The sequence below is a fragment of the Ochotona curzoniae genome, unplaced genomic scaffold, assembly GCF_017591425.1.
Source record: "Ochotona curzoniae isolate NIBS_2020 unplaced genomic scaffold, NIBS_Ocur_1.0 scaffold_2587, whole genome shotgun sequence".
In the NCBI taxonomy this organism is placed as follows: Eukaryota; Metazoa; Chordata; class Mammalia; order Lagomorpha; family Ochotonidae; genus Ochotona; species Ochotona curzoniae.
The window spans coordinates 16835097-16856061 of record NW_024467096.1 but is presented as its reverse complement, the minus strand read 5'-3'; the positions used below and the strand labels follow the sequence as shown (position 1 = coordinate 16856061).

At 42.6% G+C, this 20965-nt stretch overlaps 1 protein-coding gene across 1 annotated transcript in view; it reads left to right on the top strand.

The window, feature by feature from the left end:
• The window catches only part of ETV5 (ETS variant transcription factor 5), a 54338-nt gene that overhangs the window by 18462 nt on the left and 14911 nt on the right, over positions 1-20965 (top strand). The window contains exons 5-7 of the mRNA XM_041002981.1: positions 6218-6347; positions 7267-7554; positions 20137-20396. Of these exons, the coding sequence (XP_040858915.1) occupies positions 6218-6347; positions 7267-7554; positions 20137-20396 (678 nt within the window). The remainder of the gene's footprint in view (positions 1-6217; positions 6348-7266; positions 7555-20136; positions 20397-20965) is intronic.

Below are 20965 nucleotides of genomic sequence, written 5' to 3'. Positions count from 1 at the left end.
CATCCGTTGGTTCACTCTCCAAATGGCGGCAACAGTCAGAGCTAAACCTGTCTGAAAGCAGGAGCTTCTTCCAGGTCTTCCACATGGGTGCTCCTGGCTCCTGGCTCAGCTCCCATCTGGCCAGCACTGACTGTTCATAGCCATCTGGGGTATAGCCAGTACATGGAAGTTTCTCTTTGCCTTTCAAATGAATCTTTTTTTAAAAAAAAGATTTGAAGCCAGAAGTCAGCAGTCTCATCCAGGTCTCCCATGGACATGCAGGGTCCCAAGGACTTGAGCCATCCTCTGCTGCTTTCCCGGTAAGCAAGGAGCTGGATTGGAATTAGAGCAGCTGGGACTTAAAACTATACTTATATCGGATACCAGCAGGTGGCTGCCACCCTCTGTGCCATAATGCTGCTTCTTCCCCACCCCAATTCATGAAATAAATGGTACATATTCCATCTCTAGAGGGATGGCAGTGTTGTTAGAAAGGAGCAGTGACCCAAAGCTGGTATGCAAGTTGGTAAGCTTAGGAGGTGGACTTCACTGCAGGATTATGGCTCTGGAATCCAGGATATTCAGCCATTATTGGGTGCATTCCATGTCCTGTTTCTTAAGTGTTGGGACCCCCCTGGGGAAGTAGGCTGGCCACCCGAGACCTAACATCAGGGACGTGCCATTCAGAAGCAGGTGTGCGTTTCGGCTATGTGGCTTCATTTCCCCATGTAAAGTAAGGGGAGCTTGGCTGTTGGAGAGTGACCAAATAAGGCTCTCTCCCGAGGTCAGGCATGCACAGCTGATTTGGGAAAGATGAGTGTGCCCCAGATGAAGGTAATGAAACCAAAGCAGGGGGGAAGCCAGCCCCAGGGCAGAACTGGAACTGTGATAGCTGGGGAGAGACAGGCGAGGCCTGCTGGTGACATAGGCTTAGCCCTCCTCCCCATGCAGTTCACAGTGCAACTGATGGGTCACTTCTTTCATTCAGCAGCTACGTGAACGTTTTCTGTATTCAAAACAAAGTGTGCAGCAAACTGAAACTTTGATGATTAGGAAACACTAAAGGAAAACCTTCTGAAACAAGGTGGTTTTGTCTTGAAAACAAATTCCTTTTAAATGGAGCTGTCATTCATCATAACGTTCAACAAAAGTGTTTTCCTTTGTTTTGATCCTTGATGCTGTAACAGTGATTTTCACTGCCGGCCCTGGCGTGGGGTAGCTGCCTTGGACACAGTCCACAGGTCTGTGCTTGTGGGCAGGAAACATATTTTTGTCAGCAGAGGGAATTATTTCTTGTGAATGGACCAGTTTATCTTTTTTTTTTCTGTTTTAAAATAATTGGGTTATTTCTTTAGAAGGCTGTTTCTAAATCATCACAAAATAAACATTTTCTAAAACTTTGTGTGGTCTTGGTGTTAATGATACTATTTGATAAAGACAAGTTTTTTTTTTTTCCTAGTAGAAATTTAAAGTCGCTTGGCGTATTTCACAAATGGTTTAAGCATTTAGATCAGGATACAGAAGAATGTCTTTGGTCCCTTAACAGACCCTGCCCTCTCTATGGTAGCATCCATCCACTTTAAATACTGTGGATAGTTTTTCCCCCTCCTGAACTCTGCTGGGGATTCTCATGGTGCACCATCTGTGTCTGGCTTCCTTGGCTCAGCATATGTGTGAGATTTACCCATGTCAGTCTCAGTCCATGTTACTGTATAGTGCTAAGGTTTGGGACTAATTGGAACTTAAATTTGGGAAAAGCACTTTCTAATCCAAAATAGGATAAATCCCTCCATTTATTGAGAGTCCCTTAGTTTTCCTGTGTTTTGTAATTTTCAGTGTAGACATCTTATATGTCTTTTATTGGATATATTCTCATGCATTTTATCTTTCTGTGGCTATTGCTAATATACTTTTAGTTGCTATACACAGATATAGTTCCTATTGCTTATCTTATACACAGGGACCTTGCCAGACAAGCCTGTTGGTTGTTACACTTTGTGGACAGTTTTGTATATTCCTTGTATGCAGCTAGACCTTGCGTAAATATTTCTTCCCTTCTGTTCCTTTGATATTATATTTCTTTTTCTTGCCTTATTGCATTGGCTAGGACTGGGACTAGTTTTTGAATTGTATCAAGAATCTTTCAAGGGGTCTCCCTGTCTGGTAAGAAAAGCAACTGTGAAGTTAAATCAGCCAACAACCACTCTTACCTTTGTCTCTCTGGACAAGCAGGCCTTCAGATGGTTCTGCATGAGTTCTTCGTAGAGTTCTTATAATCAGAGAGGACCCTGAGAAAATTCATCCAGAAACAGGTTCAGGTTGGGGCCTGATTTCTGGGGGAGAGAGACATACTGACAGTAACAATGCACAGTGTGACTGCCACGATGACTGACCAGGAGATTCCAGGTCTCCCACAGTGATTTGAGTTATTTAGGTGAGATGAGGATATTGATCAGCTGGAGTAGAGGAGGGAGAAGGAGACCCTTGGAACATGATTACAAAAATTGCAGACTGCTGGAGTCGGGGAAGTTAGTTGCCCATAGGGTAAGGAGGAATTTGGGGCGGGCCTTTGGAGATACTAAAGATAGAGTAAGGCATGTGAGCTTGGGTGGGTTCTAGTGTCTGAGGTGCCTGCTGCTGGAGAGTGCCAAGGAAATCACAAGGCACAGTCCTGTGCCTTGATTTGGCAGACTGTATTTTCCCGATGTCTTCTAGGTTGTCTTCCTTCTCCTTCACTTTCCCTGTTCCAGTAGCTTTTTCAGTCTTCCCTAAGGTTGCCTCTGGGAGACACTGTAATGGAACAATTATGAATTGTGCTTGGCTGGAAACCCTGGCTACTTGCTAACTTTAAGATGGCAGTACTCCCATAGGGGCCTTGTTTTCCTACCTATAGAATAGAAACAATGGAGTGTGGGTTTTTTTTGTTTTTTCTTTTCTAAATGAGTTGGGAAGGGAATGAAATCAAATAAGTAAGAGCAACTGATGAAAAAATAAATGCTTAGGGGTCTTCCTGGTTGCCTGGTTCTTGGTCTTCCTGGTTCTTTTGTGGAGACTTTATTTCTTGTCCATTTTCCTTTTGTTCCAGACCACTTTTTCTCCACCAGGTACATTGTGTTATTTTTGTAGTTTTTGTTGACAGACTGACTGGCATCCTCTATTTTTAATGTATGAAGTGGGTGAATGGAATGCATGTCAATTCTGTCTGTGCAGCAACAAGACTACTCAATTCACATAGGGGATCCATGAGATCCTAAGCGGATCCTTTACTCCTTTTGGGTATCAGGATCCTAAGCTGCAAGTGGAAGGGTAGTGTTTTAAGTGTAGAGGTCCTAATGTGTCTAACTACATCTAGGAGAAGATGGTCACAGTGAGCTCTAACTAAATTAGGGACACCAGGGGAAAGGACCATGTCTCTTGTTAAGGATCCTGTCCCCTACACCTCCAGAATACGTGGCGCACAGAAGTAAATGAAGGGGCCCGGGATGGGGAGGAGAAAAGAAGAAACCTTTATGGCAAAGAAGGTGGTATTGGTCATCTGGAATTACTATCGAGGCACCCTCGACTTGGTAGGCCCATATTTTAGAACTCTGAACTTGAACTCAGTTTCTAATTGAAGATGTTTGTCAGCTCAAGTAGTTAACTGTTTTAGCATTTTTTGGTCATTTCTCACATCCAGTTCTCACCCATGCTTTCTAGTCTGAGGTTTCTAGCCTCGTGGAGAAATCCAGTTGTGCAAAGGTAACTCCTCTAGTTTTGAAAGCCCAGGGTTGGTCCTAGCACCAGCAAGGCCCCGAGTCATTTTCTGTCTTTCCTGAGGCAGCGTCCCATACCTCCTCTTACAAATGAGGAAACAGGCTGAACACCAGGTGCAGCCTCTGGCTTCTGAGTTGTTGCTTTAAATGCACCCCTCTCTCTGACCAAGGCCATGGTTGGGCACCTTCTCTCCTCCTCTAGTCTAGCAGTCTTTGGGGCTAACAGTGTGCTTGGCCTTGTGTTGGGATAGATATGAGCCCTACCTTCCTGGTTAAGAGCCACTGGGAAAGATGGTCCATTCATCAGGTATTTCTCAAACTCCTTTTATAAGTTGATTTTGAAGGAGATACCATGTATGTTGAGTCAGATTATGTGGTGTGCACTAAAAGTATCATCTAGATTTGAAGAAATCAAGACAGCGTAGTTTCCTGGCCATTGAAGTTCTTTAAATTGGATATCTGCTGTTCCCAAAACCATTGAGAAATTTCTTTCTCTAGACTATAGCAATCATTTACCCTCTGGTGTTAGTCATGTCAGCTAACCTGGTAACTTTTATAAGAATACCATATCCTGAGAATGTCAAGACATTTTTAAAACTGGAAAATGGGAAAATTAAGTAGTACTGTATTAATGTTCCAAAATTCAGTGAAGCAGTGATTGTAAATGATTGCCATTAAAGTAGGAAAAGTCAGCTTTCCAAAGACATGTAACTTCTCCTAAATCAGATCCTTTTTCCCTTTCCTCGTTATTTTGACAAAATGTATGTGGCAGCCAATCAGGGAGAGGTAAGGCAGTGGCCAGGGAGGGACAGCCCTGAGCCCTGCAGGCCTATCAAGGAGTGGCTCAACATGTTCCTTTACATTTACTGATGTCACTCAAAACAACAATAAAGCTTAGCTGTTTTATTTTTTTTTAAGTGTCTGAAAACATTTGGTAACAACTAAGCATTGGCTGCCATGATGTCACCATCAAAAAATCACAAGAAAGACTCTTAATGACTTCTAAATATAGACTGCAATTCACAACTTAGTTCCATGTATTTAGGAAAAGTAGTTGGCATTATATAAGGAATTATGGAAACCTATCCTTTGCCAGTCAGCCACTGGCCAGACTTATCGGCGACATTGCCTTATAACCTTGTCTTCTGTGATTGCATCATTTGCCTCACACTTTCACACCGCAGCCCTGGATCTGGGGTTGGAGGAGGCACCTGTAAAACTAGTTGGCGGGAAGATCATTCAGTCTTGGCAGACAGAAGAGGGATAATGATTTAGCCAGTTATCCCCGGTTTAATCACTAAGAATTAATCGAACTTCTGGAAGTGTTTGGGGAGTAAACATTACGTCAAGCAGAAAATTCTAGCAGGTCATCAGGACACTGACTAAGGTTAACTATTTAATGAGAACTTTGGTTCAGCATAGAGGCTGGCCGAGGCGCTGTTACCACCCTTCATGGTGGCTGGACAGAGGAAGTAGCTGTCCTAATTCTTACATGGAAGCAGACACAACCCTCGTGTGACATCTTTATTTACCTTGGATAAAATGCCCTCTCTGAAACTGTTTAGATCCTGGATAAAACAAAGGTGTATCTCTCTCTGTCTCTCTCTCTCTTTTTTTCTCTTTGGGGATTTTTTTTAAAGCTACTATAGTAAGTTACTTTGATTTGGAAAACTTTTGGCTTTGCTCTGTTAGCATTATGAGTGAAATAAGCAATTGGCTTCCCTACATAGAGCAGTAGCACTATGTGCTTGCTTCATGAATTCAGGGAAAGTTGAGCTCCTTCTATATTGATGAAACCTTTTCGGTGCTCAGAGGCCACCATAGCAGGCTTGGAGCTGGTGGCAGCGTAAAGGTCTCCAGGACTTCTACTTGGTGTAGTTCAGCCTTTCCTAGGAGGTGTGTCTGTCTACTGCTTAATTTCTTGACGTCTGCAATTTTTTGCTATGTCCTTAAAGTTGAGTCTAGCTTACGCTGCTGTGTTCCTTAGATTAAATAGAGAAGGGACCTTAAAAATCATGCAATTAATTGGAAAAGATGAGTTTGAATGAGAAGTAACGTTTGTCTCAGCAATATTAAGCCTTTGATAAACTAATATGTAAGGTTTGCTGCACGTTTTTTGGCTGTTTGATCCCTTTTTGGAACAATTTTCCCTGGGTGCAACTCTTGGTACTCTGCCACCACCTGTTTTCTATACCTACTGGCAGGGGCATGGGGAAGGGCTGCAAGTGGGTTAAGGGCTTTCAAGTCTTCAAATAACAAGGCCTATGCCTTCAAAAACGAGAGGAAACAAAGATTTGGCTAACTAAAAGTGGTTTTGAAAAACTTTACTTGGCTTTTCATGGGATGTTATGTGTCTTGTTTTGTCTGGCTTGTAACTGGCCATTAGCTCGAAGAACCATCAGCTAGTTACAAGGTTTTAGGAAGGAGATACTGTGCTCCCTGTTAACCAGCTGTCCTCTTTATCCCCATCTCTCTTTTGATTTCAGTGGTGCTTCATGCCCCACCTCCAACCAAGATCAAACGCGAGCTGCACAGCCCCTCCTCGGAGCTGTCATCCTGTAGTCACGAGCAGGCTCTTGGTGCTAACTATGGAGAAAAGTGCCTCTACAACTATTGGTAAGTGGAGTGCCAGAAAGGCTGCAGAAGCAGGCCTCCAGGTGAGCAAGCGGTCCAGGTGTTAGCTGGGCTGGGGACCTTCCCTTTTTTCACCTGAGTTTAATCCTCTTGGCCTAGTCCAGTCCACTGGAGGCCTTTGGGCTGCCTGTGAAATGCAAAACTCTGAAATGCAAAACTCTTACAGTGGCCTTAAGTTCAAGGGAACACTGAGCCCTCCTAGGGGAAGAACCTGTAATACTGGGTTATTTGATCTGTGGCTTTGTGACAGGTCATATATAGTTCTTCGCATCTATCATATGTTAATGTGAACTTTAAGACCCAAGAAGTAATCTTCAAATCAAAATCTATGTACAAGTCTCCATGCTGGTGCCCTTTACCTAAGAATATCCAGGCCCTAGGAATGAAGCTTGAATTTTGAATCTTTGCTTTGGAAGACAAACAGATCTGCTTGAAAGAGGGGGCGGAGAGGGGGGCGGTACAGGAGAGGAGAGCTGTTAACGGCAGTGAGGTTGCGTCAGAATTTCACCTGCACCAGTGATGCTGACTAATTCCCGGGAACCCTGAGTGCTCACGCGTGGGGGGACCAGAGGAGGCCTTGCTGAAGACGCAACATGTTGCCCCTCATCCATCCACCCCTACAGGCACTATTGGGAGAATTCTTTTAGAAGGAGGGAAAAAAGGAAACCGGAAGCAGAGGCTAAAATTATCTTTGAGAAAAAAATCACTAGAAGTGTTAAACAAGTCCCTGTGACGCAGTGTGTTTGTCACTTTTCAGAGGTACAAATATTCCCTCGGGGCTGCTGGCAATTTAACTATGTTAATGCTGTCATTTCCTGGCAACAATGGGTTGCAAACTAGAGATCCACCAGGCTTGGTAACCAAGCTAACGGCTGGTTCCTTCTTGTCTTTCTGTTTACAGTGCCTATGATAGGAAGCCTCCCTCCGGGTTCAAGCCATTAACCCCTCCCACCACTCCCCTGTCTCCCACCCAGCAGAACCCCCTCTTTCCCCCACCTCAGGCTGCTCTGTCCTCCTCAGCACATGCTCCCACAGCTGGCCCAGTGCAAGCTGTGGGCCCTGCGCCCGCCTCCCATGCGCTTCCAGAGCCTGGACCACAGCAGCAAACGTTTGCTGTCCCACGGCCGCCACATCAGCCCCTGCAGATGCCAAAGATGATGCCAGAAAACCAGTATCCATCAGAACAGAGGTAGGTGCTGGTCTTGGAAGCCTTTCCTCTCCTACCGGGATGAGTGGTCAGCCCAAGTGTTGCCAGGCTGACCTAGACACAAGGTCAGACTAACATTGATATGAACTTGACCTATTTGTACACCACCCTGTTCCTAAGGTGCTCCAGATGGGTTGCAGACATGACATCATCATCATCTTTAAGAAGCTGGTACAGTGTGGTTAATGAGCCAGAGCACCCTCCAGCTAGGTGCCTAGCTCCTCGTGGGCACTGCCTGGGAGAAGTGAACTTTGGTTTCTGCCGTCCATAATTACTTTATTACCATTTTAACTTCCCATGGTCAGGAAGACTGCTGAGTTGCAGGAGGTATTTTTACTCCTCTGATTTTCATGTATCTCAACACTAGAAAAATAGTTAAGAAACTAATTATCTGCTTTCGAGACACATCTGCTGGTTGCATTCCAGGCAGCTTTGCATTCCTAATAAGGAGATTGAAACATCAGAGGTCACTTGACCAAACTCATTCATTTATCCAATACAAAAAAAAATGTGTGAGCCTGGTGTTCATGGAACCAATGTGACTGTTTACATTCCAGCCTTCCATGTTTGTTGTCTGTAGTATTCTAGAATTTTGGACACTTGTGGCCTGTGTGTGTGTGTGTGTGTGTGTGTGTGTTTTCAAGTCTCTGGAATAAGATTACCTTGGGTCCTAAATTGTCAATGGTGTTTCCAGGGACTGTGACCCTGGTGACAGTTGAATTTCATTTCCCTATTTGGCTGTACTGGCTGGGTGTGGGAGCAACGTGGCAGGGGAAGAAGGGAGAATGTATGAGAATACCTTTCCTCCGGCATGGCCCAGCCCAGATGCCTGCCAGTCTTTACACGGATAGTCCCTTTTTTCTAGAAGAAATGGCAGAAGAAGCAAAGCACCTTTGTCTAGAATCCCTTTACCTCCTTACCCTATAAGTTATATAGAACTTGCCTGATGCGGCTGGGGCCCAGAGGCAATCCTTGTTTTGGGAAGCCAGCTCTGGAGGAGGTCTCCCGGTGCAATGGGAGCTCAGCTAGAAGAGACAGCTGCAACTGAGCTTTTGGCAACCATCACCTTGTATTAAGCAGTTTGTACTTTTTCCAGAGGATTTGGAAATTTGGATTTTTTTTTTTAAAGAAGTACAGATTGTTTTTAAGATGACAACTAATACTAATTAAAAACAACAACACTTTGCAGACTAAACAAAACCTCCATGGGCAAAAGCACCCTGCACGCCTGCCAAGTTGTGAGCTCTGGCCTAGATGCCGTTTTCGTTTCAATGGTGTTTTGGTGTCATGTTTCTCAGCAGCATCTGTCTGATTTTCTGCAGGGGTTATGGATTGAGGGAGTGGGTGAGGCACATTTCCGTCAAAATGAGAAGGACATTTTATTCATTTCCAGACTTTTGCTGGTATTTTCGCTTTGGTCCTTGTGTATCATCCAGGGGTCCATGTGTCAAGATGACCTGAGTTGGAGAAGAACCTGTCAGCAGGGCTGCTAGACAGGGTGGCGGTTGGGAAGCAGGTTTGTACCCAGGCTCCCCTTCTCCAGAAAGGAGGAGGGGGAGGAAGAGGTTTGAATTCCTGAGGTTTCTGAGGCTCTGCCCTCAGGTGTGAAAAGACAGAGGGGCAGGAGCTAGAAAGCAGGTTGTTTCTTTTTCAGGTTCATTCCTTCCTTCCTGGAGACTGCCTGGGTGTCTTGAACTTCCTTCTCCTTCCCTTCTGCCTGTAGGGGTGATGGGTCTCATGTAACAAGACCTCATGCTTGTGGGGTGGGGGAGGAGACCGATGATGCAGAGAACCTGGAGAGAAAAGGGGTGAAGGGTGTATTATGCAGGCTGCTGAGTCAGTAAAGTAAAAGCAAGTCTGGGCCATGCAGGCTTCTGTAGTCCCAAACTGGGCATGAACAAAGGTCCCCACTGGGATTCTTGGCTCCATCTTAGAGACTGAATCTGGGACAGGGTCTTTTGTATTAGTGTCACGCTTGGAGAAACCAGGATCCCACTCTCTACCATCATCCCGATTCCAGCCTTTATTTCTTTCTCTCTCCCTCCCTCCTTGCCTTGCTTCCTTCCTTTCTCTTTTTCTTTCTCTTTCTCAAATTTGGTCTTTATTTGCCTTTGCCCAACAGTGAGGGTTATTCATTTGCGTGTCGATAATAGCACATAGAAAATGAGATGGACCACAATTTCTGGTTTGATTTTTGCACAAGTAATAATAATCAGTCATATATGGTATCAGACTTAATAACCACACATTTAGTAACTTTTATGCCTGCCTTGAAGTGGACAGGCTTATTAATAGCTGTAGCTTGGTTTTTTCCCCATGGTTTTGTTAAAATTAGAGGGAAGAGTACTTGAGAAGTTACCCTACTGCGTGGATGTGGTATTTGCTAAAATTGAAGGAAATATAATCTCTGGAACTTTTTAACAGCTCCATAACCAACACAGAATAAAAAATGAACTCTGTTTACAAATAAAGTGTCAGGTCTTAGAGCAGCTAAAAACCTTGTAAAGACCACATAGCCAAATACTGGGTCCTACTCTCAGAAACCAAAACATTAACTTGCAACTGCACTGTTAGTTTTGATAGATTTTGATTTCTTTTGAGTTACCAACAGCCACTAAACCCCACTAAAAGCTGGGTAAGTGACCTTGATAAATCCATGGGGACCTTGAACTTTATCCTGTTCTTAAACCACCAAAACTTTATCCACCTCATGAACAACAAAATCCTACTAAATTCCTCCATCATTTAATCTAAACCCTTGCTGTAACACCTGTCTTTCTTGTTTTGCTTTCCCATGTGTTTTATCCATTCTGTTGAGTAGAGTAATAAGCTCAGAGAATAAGCACTTTACTGTGGACCTATTTCTTTAGATGACTTTTAGCTCTATATCTTACTTGTCCTCCATATATGTTTATTGATGGTGATGGTCGTTACTGAAAATGTAATCTAGTCAAAAGTACACTCTTAACGTTTTATGTAATCTTAGTATATAATTCTTCACAACCCAATTTATTTTTAGAAGATAAATACTGAGTTTTGAAGGCTGTGATTTATATTGGTGATTTCCTCCCCACAGGGAAGGAGGGGGAAACATGTAATTTGGCATGTTCAGACATAGTCCATTTATCCCAGAAGGCCAGCTGCTCCTCACAGAGTGCTTTTCCATCAGCCAGCCCCATCACTTAGGGTTTTTTTTCTCTTATCATTTATGATGTTTACATGTGCTGGATAGGAGAATTTGGAAAACGTTCCTGGGTTATGCCCATACTGATAGCCATTATCTATTTTGGTCTTTGATGATACCACATCTGCTTATGTTGAGCAAAGGCCCACTATTGAATTTAAGAGGCACTGCTAAAATAGCTCATCTACGAATTTCAGAGTATACCACACTGTCATTTCACATCACAGAAAGAAGCAAACAGAACAAGAAGAGACAAATTTTAAGAAAATCCTCAGAGGTTGGGTAGACATGCTCAGCCTCTGCGTTGTCGCTCTGGGCATCAGTATGGAAATAGGCTGTCAGTACTGTCGGTTGCAACCTGGGTGTGGCATCCATGGGGCCCCAAGACAGGGTCAGTGATGTACACAGGATCTTCTGAAAGAGAACATTCCCGGCCTTGGTGAATATGTCTGAGGCTTCCAAACATAAAGGGGCAAGGTAATTCTTTTGGAATTCTGATTAATTAATCAGTGCTCGTTTTTCTTTTATTTCTACTTGTTCGCCTAGAATTTATCCCTAATACTTGGCTGTTCCTTTTGCCTCTTCAAATTTTGTGGCTTTTAAGAGAGGAAGGAACTTTTTCGTGAGTTAACGTTTGTAACCTGGAATAGAGCATACAGTGAAGGGAGCGGAGGCCTTCCCTCCACCTGCCCCTATTGATAGTGTACAGTGCACTGCAACACAGATTTACTTAGGGATTGAAAGCTGAGCTCCACGCATGCCTGATGGGGCGTTGTTCTGATGACAGTCAGCCCTCGTGTTTCTGGGTCCCACGGCAGTGCTGTCTGTCAACCTCAGTACTGATGGTGTGAACCCTTTTTTAGCCTGCCATCATTCCCTGGAGAATATACTGTGACGACTGTTTACACAGCGATTACCTTGTGTTGGGAATTAGAAGCAATCTAGAGGTGATCTAAAATATATAAAACATTTACCTAAGTTATTATGTAAGTACCATGCTGTTTTGTATCAGGGATTTGATCATCTTCAAACTTTGGTTTCCCTTGAGAGTCTTAAAATCAAGCCCCTGCTGATGCTCAAGACTGACAGGACTTCCCTAGGTCCACAAACGCAGGACTTTGGAACCAGTGGCATAACAGATAAAGCTGCTGCCTGTGGTGTCATCAACCATTTGTTGCCACCCTTCTGGAAAGTGAACTAGTGGATGGAGGATCTCTTTATCTCTCTGTGTCAAATAAATAAATCTTAAAAGAAAAAACAAATGCAGAATTTTTCCAGTTTTGAATTTCACCACGTTGACTTGACTTCTAACATGGTTAAAGAAAAAAAAAAACTTCTATGTTTAACTTACTGAAAGTTTTAGCATAAACGGATGTTGAAATTTCTTCAACACTTTTTTTCACCTTTAGTGAGATGATCAAATGATTTTTCTTTAATTTCTTAGTGTGATGAGTTCCATGGAACCAACCTTGCATTCCTGTAACAATGCCACTTTGTTTATAGAGTGTTACTCTTTTTACTACTGAACTTGGACTCCTCTGCATCTACATGTGTGATTGAGAATAGCACATCCTTTCTTGCATTGTTCTTGTTGGGTTTTAGCAGTGAGGTTATTAGTCCATCAGACAAATAAAAGGTACTCTGACTTCCTGTATCCTGGAACATTTCATATGAAACTGGAATTCTTTATTCCTGGAGTTTTTAGGAGAGTTTCAATGATGTTTGAATTTTTAACAGTTTTGAATGTTGATATTTTCTCTGTGGAGAGGATATTTTATTACTGGGTCAATGTCATCACTTTTTAGTTTTACTCTTGATTTCTATTTAGCTGAATACATTTCTTAATTTTTTCTGAGGAATTTTCTCACTATGTGTTTATAAAATTAATTGTAAAAAAAGTTGATTACAATGTCATTTTAATATAGCTGCATTCATAGTTTTTTTAAATATCTAGCCATTTTTTCTTTTTCAGTCTTGGTAGACAATTTTGTCTTTCTAAAAGATTTATTGTCTTTTTAAATTGGAAAACCAGATTTGCAGAGAGAAGGAGAGACAGAAAGATCCTCCATCCCCACTGGTTTACTGAGTGGCCACAACGGGCAGAACTGAGTTGATCTGAAGCCAGGAGCCTCTTCCGGGTCTTCCACACGGGTACAGGGTCCCAAGGCTTTGGGCTATCCTCAACTGCCTTCCCAGACCACAGGCAGGGAGCTGGAAGGGAAATGTAGCAGCCAGGATACAAACTGGCACCCATATGGGCTCCTGGCACATGCAAGGCAAGGACTTTAGCTACTAGGCTACTGTATCATTTTTTGACGTTGCTTATTCCCTATTGAATATTTTTTGTTTCATTAGCTTATGCTCTGGCTAACAATTTTAATCTTATTTTCTTTGGGTTTATACTGTTTAACAGAGTCCTTTAGTTTGATGATTAGCTCTTTGCTTTTTAGTCCTTTTTCTGTATAAAGTGTATAACTAACTTCTGAAGCGGGATGATGATACAGTGCGGTTGTCCAAGGTTGCCTGTGGTCTACGCCTTATCTAGAAGTAATTGCTCATAGCTTGCCCTTTCATGCTCTAAGATAGCCTGGTAGAAGCAGTGCTGACTGGTGGCTCTGGAAGGAGTTGGACAGATTGCCAGCCTGGAGTAAAGCCCAGCTTTGGACTCGTGTAAATTTTGATTCATCCCTCCTGGAAAATTGGAAAACAGTAGCTACTCATCCCATAGAATCATCAGATGCATTAAATCACATTGGGACAGAAAATGTAGTCAGTAAATGTTAGCTTCTTTGATAAGTCTACTTTTAAAAAATCGTGTTGATTCTCCATACATTGCATTAAAGGAATATTTCTAGACTGATACAGCTGCCACACACTTAGACACTTCAGTTGCTGGGATGGGCATTGGATGGGCAGTTAAGACGTTCACTTGGGTCACCCACATCCCACATTACAGTGTTGGTTCAGGTTCTGGCTTCACTTAGAATTTCTTCTTCCTGCTGATGACATGCTGGTGGAGGCAGCAGGTGGTGACTGATGTCCTGGCACCCACGTGGCAGAACTAGACTGAGTTCTAGGGTCCTGACTTTGGCGTGGCTCAGCCCCACGGTATTTAGAAAGTTATAGTGAATGAAGAACTCTTTGCCTATCCATTCCTGCGTCTCTCATTCTGTCTTGCAAATAAACTGAAATAAAAACTTACTTGAAAAAAAAAGCTGCATTGCTTCCTGGTTTAATGTTAACTTTTTTTTAGGAATTACTTATTTATTTTTATTGGAAAGGTGGATTTACAGAGAGGAGGAGAGAGAGAAAGATCTTCCATCCACTGGTTCATTCCCCAAATGACTGTAACAGTTAGAATTGAGCAGAGCCAGGAGCTTCTTCTGGATCTCTCACATGGCTTCGGGTTATCTGCCACTGCTTTTCTAGGCCACAATCAGGGAGCTGGATGGGAAGTGGAGCAGCCTAGACACAAACTGGTGCTCATATGGGATACTGGTGCTGGCAGGCTGAGCATTAGCGAATTGAACCGTCAACTGGGTGTTGAAGTGACTCTGGTTTTGTACCTCGTATTTTATCACGGTTTAGATGAGCTGATTTGAGGCTAAGCAGGGTTGATGAGCCTCATGGAATCCTGGGAATTATTTCATATTTTTGGTTTGCTTTTAGAGGTAGTGTCTGCTTCTTGATAATCTGACAGTAAGATAAACATTAATGTGAAGTTGGGTGGCATATTGCTACTTGCAGTACCAGTCCACATTATTTTTTTGAGACGTGGGTACTGGGAAGGTGACAGGAGTGATACTCTTTAGCATACATTAGGCTTTTATGAATGATGGTGTGTGTCCCATACTCCTCCCATCATCTCTCCTCCTTCTAGCTTTTGGAGATCTTCCTTAGCGTTTACCTGGCTTCCAATTTTAGCTTAGGTTACAAAGTGTTGAAATGGGGCAGCTGATGGTAATGTGTACTGAGAACTTAACAGTGGTGGGTGCCCTCACAAGCATCACCTTAAGTAATCTGAGGATCAGGAATTCTGATTGGCCTGATTTACTGATGAGGAAACTGAGGCAGTTACACAACTCACTCAAGGTCACATTAAGGTTGAATTTGAGCTCGGGATGTTCTGAGTTAACAGCCAGAATCTCTCACCCAGCTCCACTGACTCTCTGTCTTCCATCGTCTTCTCTTATTTAGCCTTACTAAAATCACCACCTATTGGTGTTAGTTACCTTGCAGACACTATGTTTCATCTCTTTTCTGACCTCCGAACCTGTACTTTTTGACCTGCACCCACAGCAAACATGTAGCCTTCATTGGATTTTTCCTTTTCTTGTAAGCTTTGTGTTTATTCAGTGTGTTGGCAGCAGCAATTGAAAAGGAAATGCAGGGAAAGCATCTGACGGTTTTCATAACATAAACCAAATGTTGGTAGCGTGGGTGAGCGTTGGGGAGGAGAGGCACTAAATAAATCTGACAGATAAATGACTGGTTTTTTCAGTGACCAGGCACTGAAGAGGCTTTAATCTGTAACCTATTGGATTGGTGGTTGGTGTCCCTTTGCTCACCACCTGTGAGTTCATGACGCATGCACTCTGCTGCAATCGCAGGTGCGTTAGGAGGAAAGTGGGGAGCAAGGAAGAAAGGAGAGATGCTGGAACTGAGCTGCTCCTTCCCTGGAAATTCTTGCCTGCCTTCACAAATGAGAGGCAGCCTTGTCATGGCTGCATTAGGTATGCAGCACTTTCTTAGGAACTTCAAAAGGACTGCCACGCAGGGACTGGGGTTCAGTTGGAGGTCAGTGAGTAAATTCCACAGAATGTATTTTGAGCACAACAACTGAATTAGGCCAGCAAAACCATTTTCATCAGCAAGCTCTGAGGCCATGTTTCTTTCAAACTTGTTGGTTTTGTGACCTGCCCTGAGCTTCTCTTTTCCATTTCCACTGTCTCAGATTCAACTCCTAGTGAACAATTTCCATCAGCCCTCAGCTTCATTCACCCTTGAAAGTTGGGTTGGGGGAGGAGTTGGGGCTGCCACGTGTGTCCACGGGGAAGTCAGCACCTTGTCCCAATGAGGCCATCCCAGGCCCACACTCTAGAGTTTCATTTTGAAGCTGAGATGATGCACTTTGAGCTGAAGTGGGGTGTTGAGGCCCCCCCAGCTGCTGAGGCTCTAGTTACAGAGTTGAGTGGTGCAAGCCATCTCGGAGCCATCAAAGGAACTGATTTGTGGAGGTCATCTTTGAAGGTACCAAGTTGGTAGCCAAGGGCAAAAAGAGGGGGTGGAAATGGAAGGTGGTTGCCCTTGTAATTGTTCTTCCAAGTGGCATGAAGTTTGGGCACTTCATAGGCATACGGCCTTGAGACTATTCCCGTCTTTGTTTTTGGAAAGAATTCTCTTCAGATTTGAGGCATACTGCCACCGCTTATGTCCTGAATGTTGAGCCTCAATCCAAGTTGCAAGTTTACACTGCTTCAAAGACCACTGAAGGGTTTCCTTAAGCAGCATCAAGCAATCTTGAAAACTGAGTTCCTGATCAAGTCCCCCCATAGCATACATCAGTGACCCAATGACAGGCCCTCAACCCACTGAACCTTACATAGTATGTGGCACTTGTTTGTTCAAGACACTGGCCTGGCAAATCCTAATGCTTCTACAATCTAGAGTGAAAGGATAAAGTATATGTAGTATTTTTTAATGATATTTTAAAAAATGATCCCAAGGTGCTGTTTTCAGCAGAACAGTAATGATTCTCAGAAGTGCATAGCACACAGTGCTATATAACCGGATGCAATATTTTAAATGTAGTTTAAGATGTTTAATCTTGATGCTCCAGCCACCTGTTACCACTGATGGATTCAAATCAAATACAGGAGCATGTGACCTAGTGTTTAAGGCAGTTTAATACAGTTGAGACCCCCACATCCCATGAGTGTCTAGGCTTAAGTCCTGGCTCCGCTCCACATTCCTGATTCCTGCTAATGAGACAACAGCTGATTGCTTAAGTGGTTGGGTCCCTGCCACCCACTGGGAGACCCAGATGGCGTTCCCGGCTCCTGACTTCAGCCTGGCCCAATCCTGGACCTTTATGCAGACATTTAAGGGAGTGAATCAGTATGTGGCAATTTTTCCTGTCTCTGTTTTCCCAAATCTTTAAATTTAAATTAAAGCTGTTAATATAATTAAAGTTAAAAGCAGATTAAGACTTGAATGTTAGAGGATTATATTGTTTATTTTTTAAAAACATCATTGAAATTATTCTAAATCCTTCGTTGCCGCTTGAGTCCCAGCTCCCATTTTCTGCCTACAGGTACGTGTTCACAAATACTACTCTTTAGACACATAAATGAATATCCTAGTCATGTATCATTGATCTCTGACCTCCATATCCACCCTCCTAAAGTCTATCCCAGTCTGTCATAGATTACAACGGTGGCAGAAATCATGTAATAGACACAACTCATCATTGTTAGAAACACTTGAAGGTAATGCATCTTAATGTCTCAGATACTTTGCCTTTGGTCACTTAAATAAGTGGCATCACTCAAGGATCTCAGACATTCTCATCTACTGTGCCACCCATCCAAGTGGGTAAGGGGCAGTTGGCACACATCTGGATTTATCTGACTGCTATATATCCATATATATTTATATATATATTATATAGCATATATATAAATCTGTATATATAAATCTAGTATATATACTAGACATATCTATATACAGTACTAGATATATATCTACTAGATTTATAGGATTTATAGGATGTTGATTTAATGACAATAATAGAAGACTTAATGCTTTATCCTGTTATAAAAATAATGTACATTTTTCAACTGTGGATTAGTAAAAAGGAAAAAGATCACTTAAAATTATAACCACTCTAAAGGTAAGCAATGTAAACAAATGTGAATCTTCCCACAATTTTATATAGCCACCAGAATTCTGTTTTTACAAAATGTTGATGCTCTCTGTACTGTCTAGCAACAGGCCTTAAAATATATACACATATATATTTTTTTAAAAGCACTTTTCAAGGTCCTTATATACATGTTACATCATATCTGACAGTTTCTTTTAACTAAATCTATGCACAATGTCCTTAGTTAGCTTCCTTGTTAGACACTTGTGTGGGGACATGCTGGAGCTATCGTGTAATTCAAGAGCTCTTTATGTACCAGGCTCAGAATTACTACCACAACCTGCTCATCCTCCAAGTTAACTGGGAAAAAACACTCACCCTCTCTCTCTTTTTTTCTAACTTCATTATTTGATTAGTAATGAAAAACGTTTTGTTTATGACCATTAGTATTTAGTGATTTTCCTACATAGGCCCTTGACATTTTTCATATTGAAATGTTTTTGTCTTTTGATTTTTTTTTGATTTATGTATTTTTATTGCAAAATCAGATATACAGAGAGAAGGTGAGACAGAGAGGAAGATCTTCCATCTGTTGATTCACTCCCCAAGTGACCGCAACGGCCAGAGCTTAGCTGATCTGAAGCCAGGACTCTGGAGCTTCATCCAGGTCTCCCACGTGGGTACAGGAATCCAAGACTTTGGGCCTACCTAGGCTTTCCTAGGCCACAAGCAGGGAGCTGGATGGGAAGCGAGCTGCTGGGATTAGAACTGGCACCCATAAGAGATCCCGGCGCATGCAAGGCGAGGACATTAGTCATTAAGCCATGGCACCGGGCCCCTTTTGTCGAGTCTTAAAAGTTGTGTCAACAGTATTAATATTGCCATCTTTGATGGAGATTGTCCCCTAGTTTTGTCTTTGGTTATCTTTCTGATGTTTTCTCACAGTCATTGCCCACTGTGACCGACACACACACACATCTTGGATATTTACTTTCAGTTTCACTTCTCTTGTAGAAATGTAGACAGTGAGCTGTACCCATGTTTATCTTGGTGCTTTCTGCTATTGGTATGATGCTTAGATAAGTTTTTCTTCACTTCAAAATGACTGAAGTTTTTATGTATGTTTAACTTTGCTATATGGTTTCCACTTTTTAGATTGTCATCTTTACTCCATTTAAAATTTATACTGGCTTGTGTTATTTAGCAGAATCTAACTCTTGTCCCCACTAATTTGAGATGTTCCTTTTAACAAATAATAAATTTTGAAATAGGAGATTTGAATTTTTTTGTTTATGTATTTTGAGAGACATAGCTCCCGTCTGCTGGCTCACTGACCAGGGATGGCAGGAAGGCGACTACTTCGCCATCACCTGCTGCCTCCAGGACTTTTTAGCAGGGAGCTGGAATTGGGAGTAGAGTTAAGAGTTGAATCCAGGCACTGCAATGTAGCATGCTGGCATCTTTGTTTCCTAAGTGTCCAGCCAAATACCAGATGATTTTTGACTTTCCATTCAATTCCTTTGATTGGCTCATCTGTTCTACTGTTCTAATTATTACAATTGATATGTAAGATGCCATTATTTCTTTTGAGAAATCTGAAGCAGACATTGGCGTAATGGTTAGGTGCTGCTTAGGACTCCTGCATGCCCCATCAGTGTGTGACTTTGAGTCCCTGCTTCATTCCCAATTCCAGCTTCCTGCTAATGTGCATCCTGGAAAGCAGCAGGTGGTGGCTGAAGTGCTAGGATCCCTTTCATGCCGGGAACAGGCCTAGCTCGGGAACCCCACTCCTGGCTTTAGCCTGACCCACCTTCAGTCACTGGCATTTGGGGTATGAATCAGTGGATGAGATTTCTTTCTCTCCTTTTGAAATAGCTAAATATTTACAGATAAATTATTGGTATTTGGATAAAGTTAGTTTCATTTTGTCCAGTTGGTTGGAAAGGTATTTGCTTTTATAGAATAATTTCCAGTGAATCAACAGCTTCACGCTCATAAATATTTTCTCTTAGATCTTTCTTTTCCTCGAACAGAAATTCTAAGATTTTATTTTTTCTGATTACTTCCAAGAATTTTAAGGTTTTGATTATTACTATGAATGGGGTTTCCTTTTCTGTAGTATATTTCCTAGCCGATTGACTTAGGTTCGTCAGCCTGCAAAACTTCTGTCTGTAGGTGAGAGAGTGAATGAACTAGTGAAAAACTGTGTATGTATATCTTAGTGCCAATTTCAAATAGTTGACCTTAAGTTTTTAGATACCTATAATGCCATCTGTACTTGAAATAAAACATGCATAAGAGATCACAGAGTGCTGTGTCCTTGTTTCTTCTGCCACGTCTGATTCTGGAGAGCTGAAGGGCATGATTGGATGGAAAGTAAGTATCATGCCCAGAAATAAGCACTGATAACTTCTTGGCAAATAGTTTCCTTAGTCTGAACTTTGAGTCTTCCATGTGCAATGACAGGATGTATTTCCCATGCCTTGGTAAACAACACTTACCCTCTGTCTTACAGATTTCAGAGACAGCTGTCTGAACCCTGCCACCCCTTCCCTGCGCAATCAGGAGTTCCTGGAGATAATCGCCCCAGTTACCACCGGCAAATGTCTGAACCCATCGTCCCTGCAGCTCCTCCACCCCCTCAGGGATTCAAACAAGAATACCACGACCCGCTCTATGAACATGGGGTGCCGGGGATGCCAGGCCCCCCAGCCCATGGGTTCCAGTCACCAATGGGAATCAAGCAGGAGCCCCGGGATTACTGCGTTGATTCAGGTTGGCTTCTTGCTGTGCTGTGTTGTTTCTTCATGTTTTGAGTTCACTTATCTGATTGTTACTGAGTGTTATCTTCGTGTGGAAGGGTGGAAGGCTTGAGACTAGTTTTATAAGATTTGTCACCTGACAGGTTATGAGCTAGGAAAAGCAGACATGTGTATGCATAGCTGAATATAAAACAAAACAGAAATGTGAAACATCTAGGGAGTGCAATGGGCATTCCAAAGGGTTGCAAAATATACCTCCAGGTCCAAGCCTGAAGGTTTTGGGTGGTGTCTCTAAGACCTAGCATTGGGATGATCACGTGGCACAAGGAATGTAATGTTTGTTACTGTGACATTTTAGTCCTGTTCCTAGTTTTTTTTTTTTCTGTCCCTAGTTTTGTGGTTTTGTTTCTTCTCGTACAACAGACTGACAACACTGCGTCGAGCTTGAGTATAAGAGAGGATTCTTTGATTTTTGAAATGAATAGTGTTCTGAGCAAGCATCTAGTGCAGTATTGGGGGTACTGGAGAAGCTCCAAGTCGCTTCATGAATGAGATTCACAGCTCTACTATAGTATTTGTAAC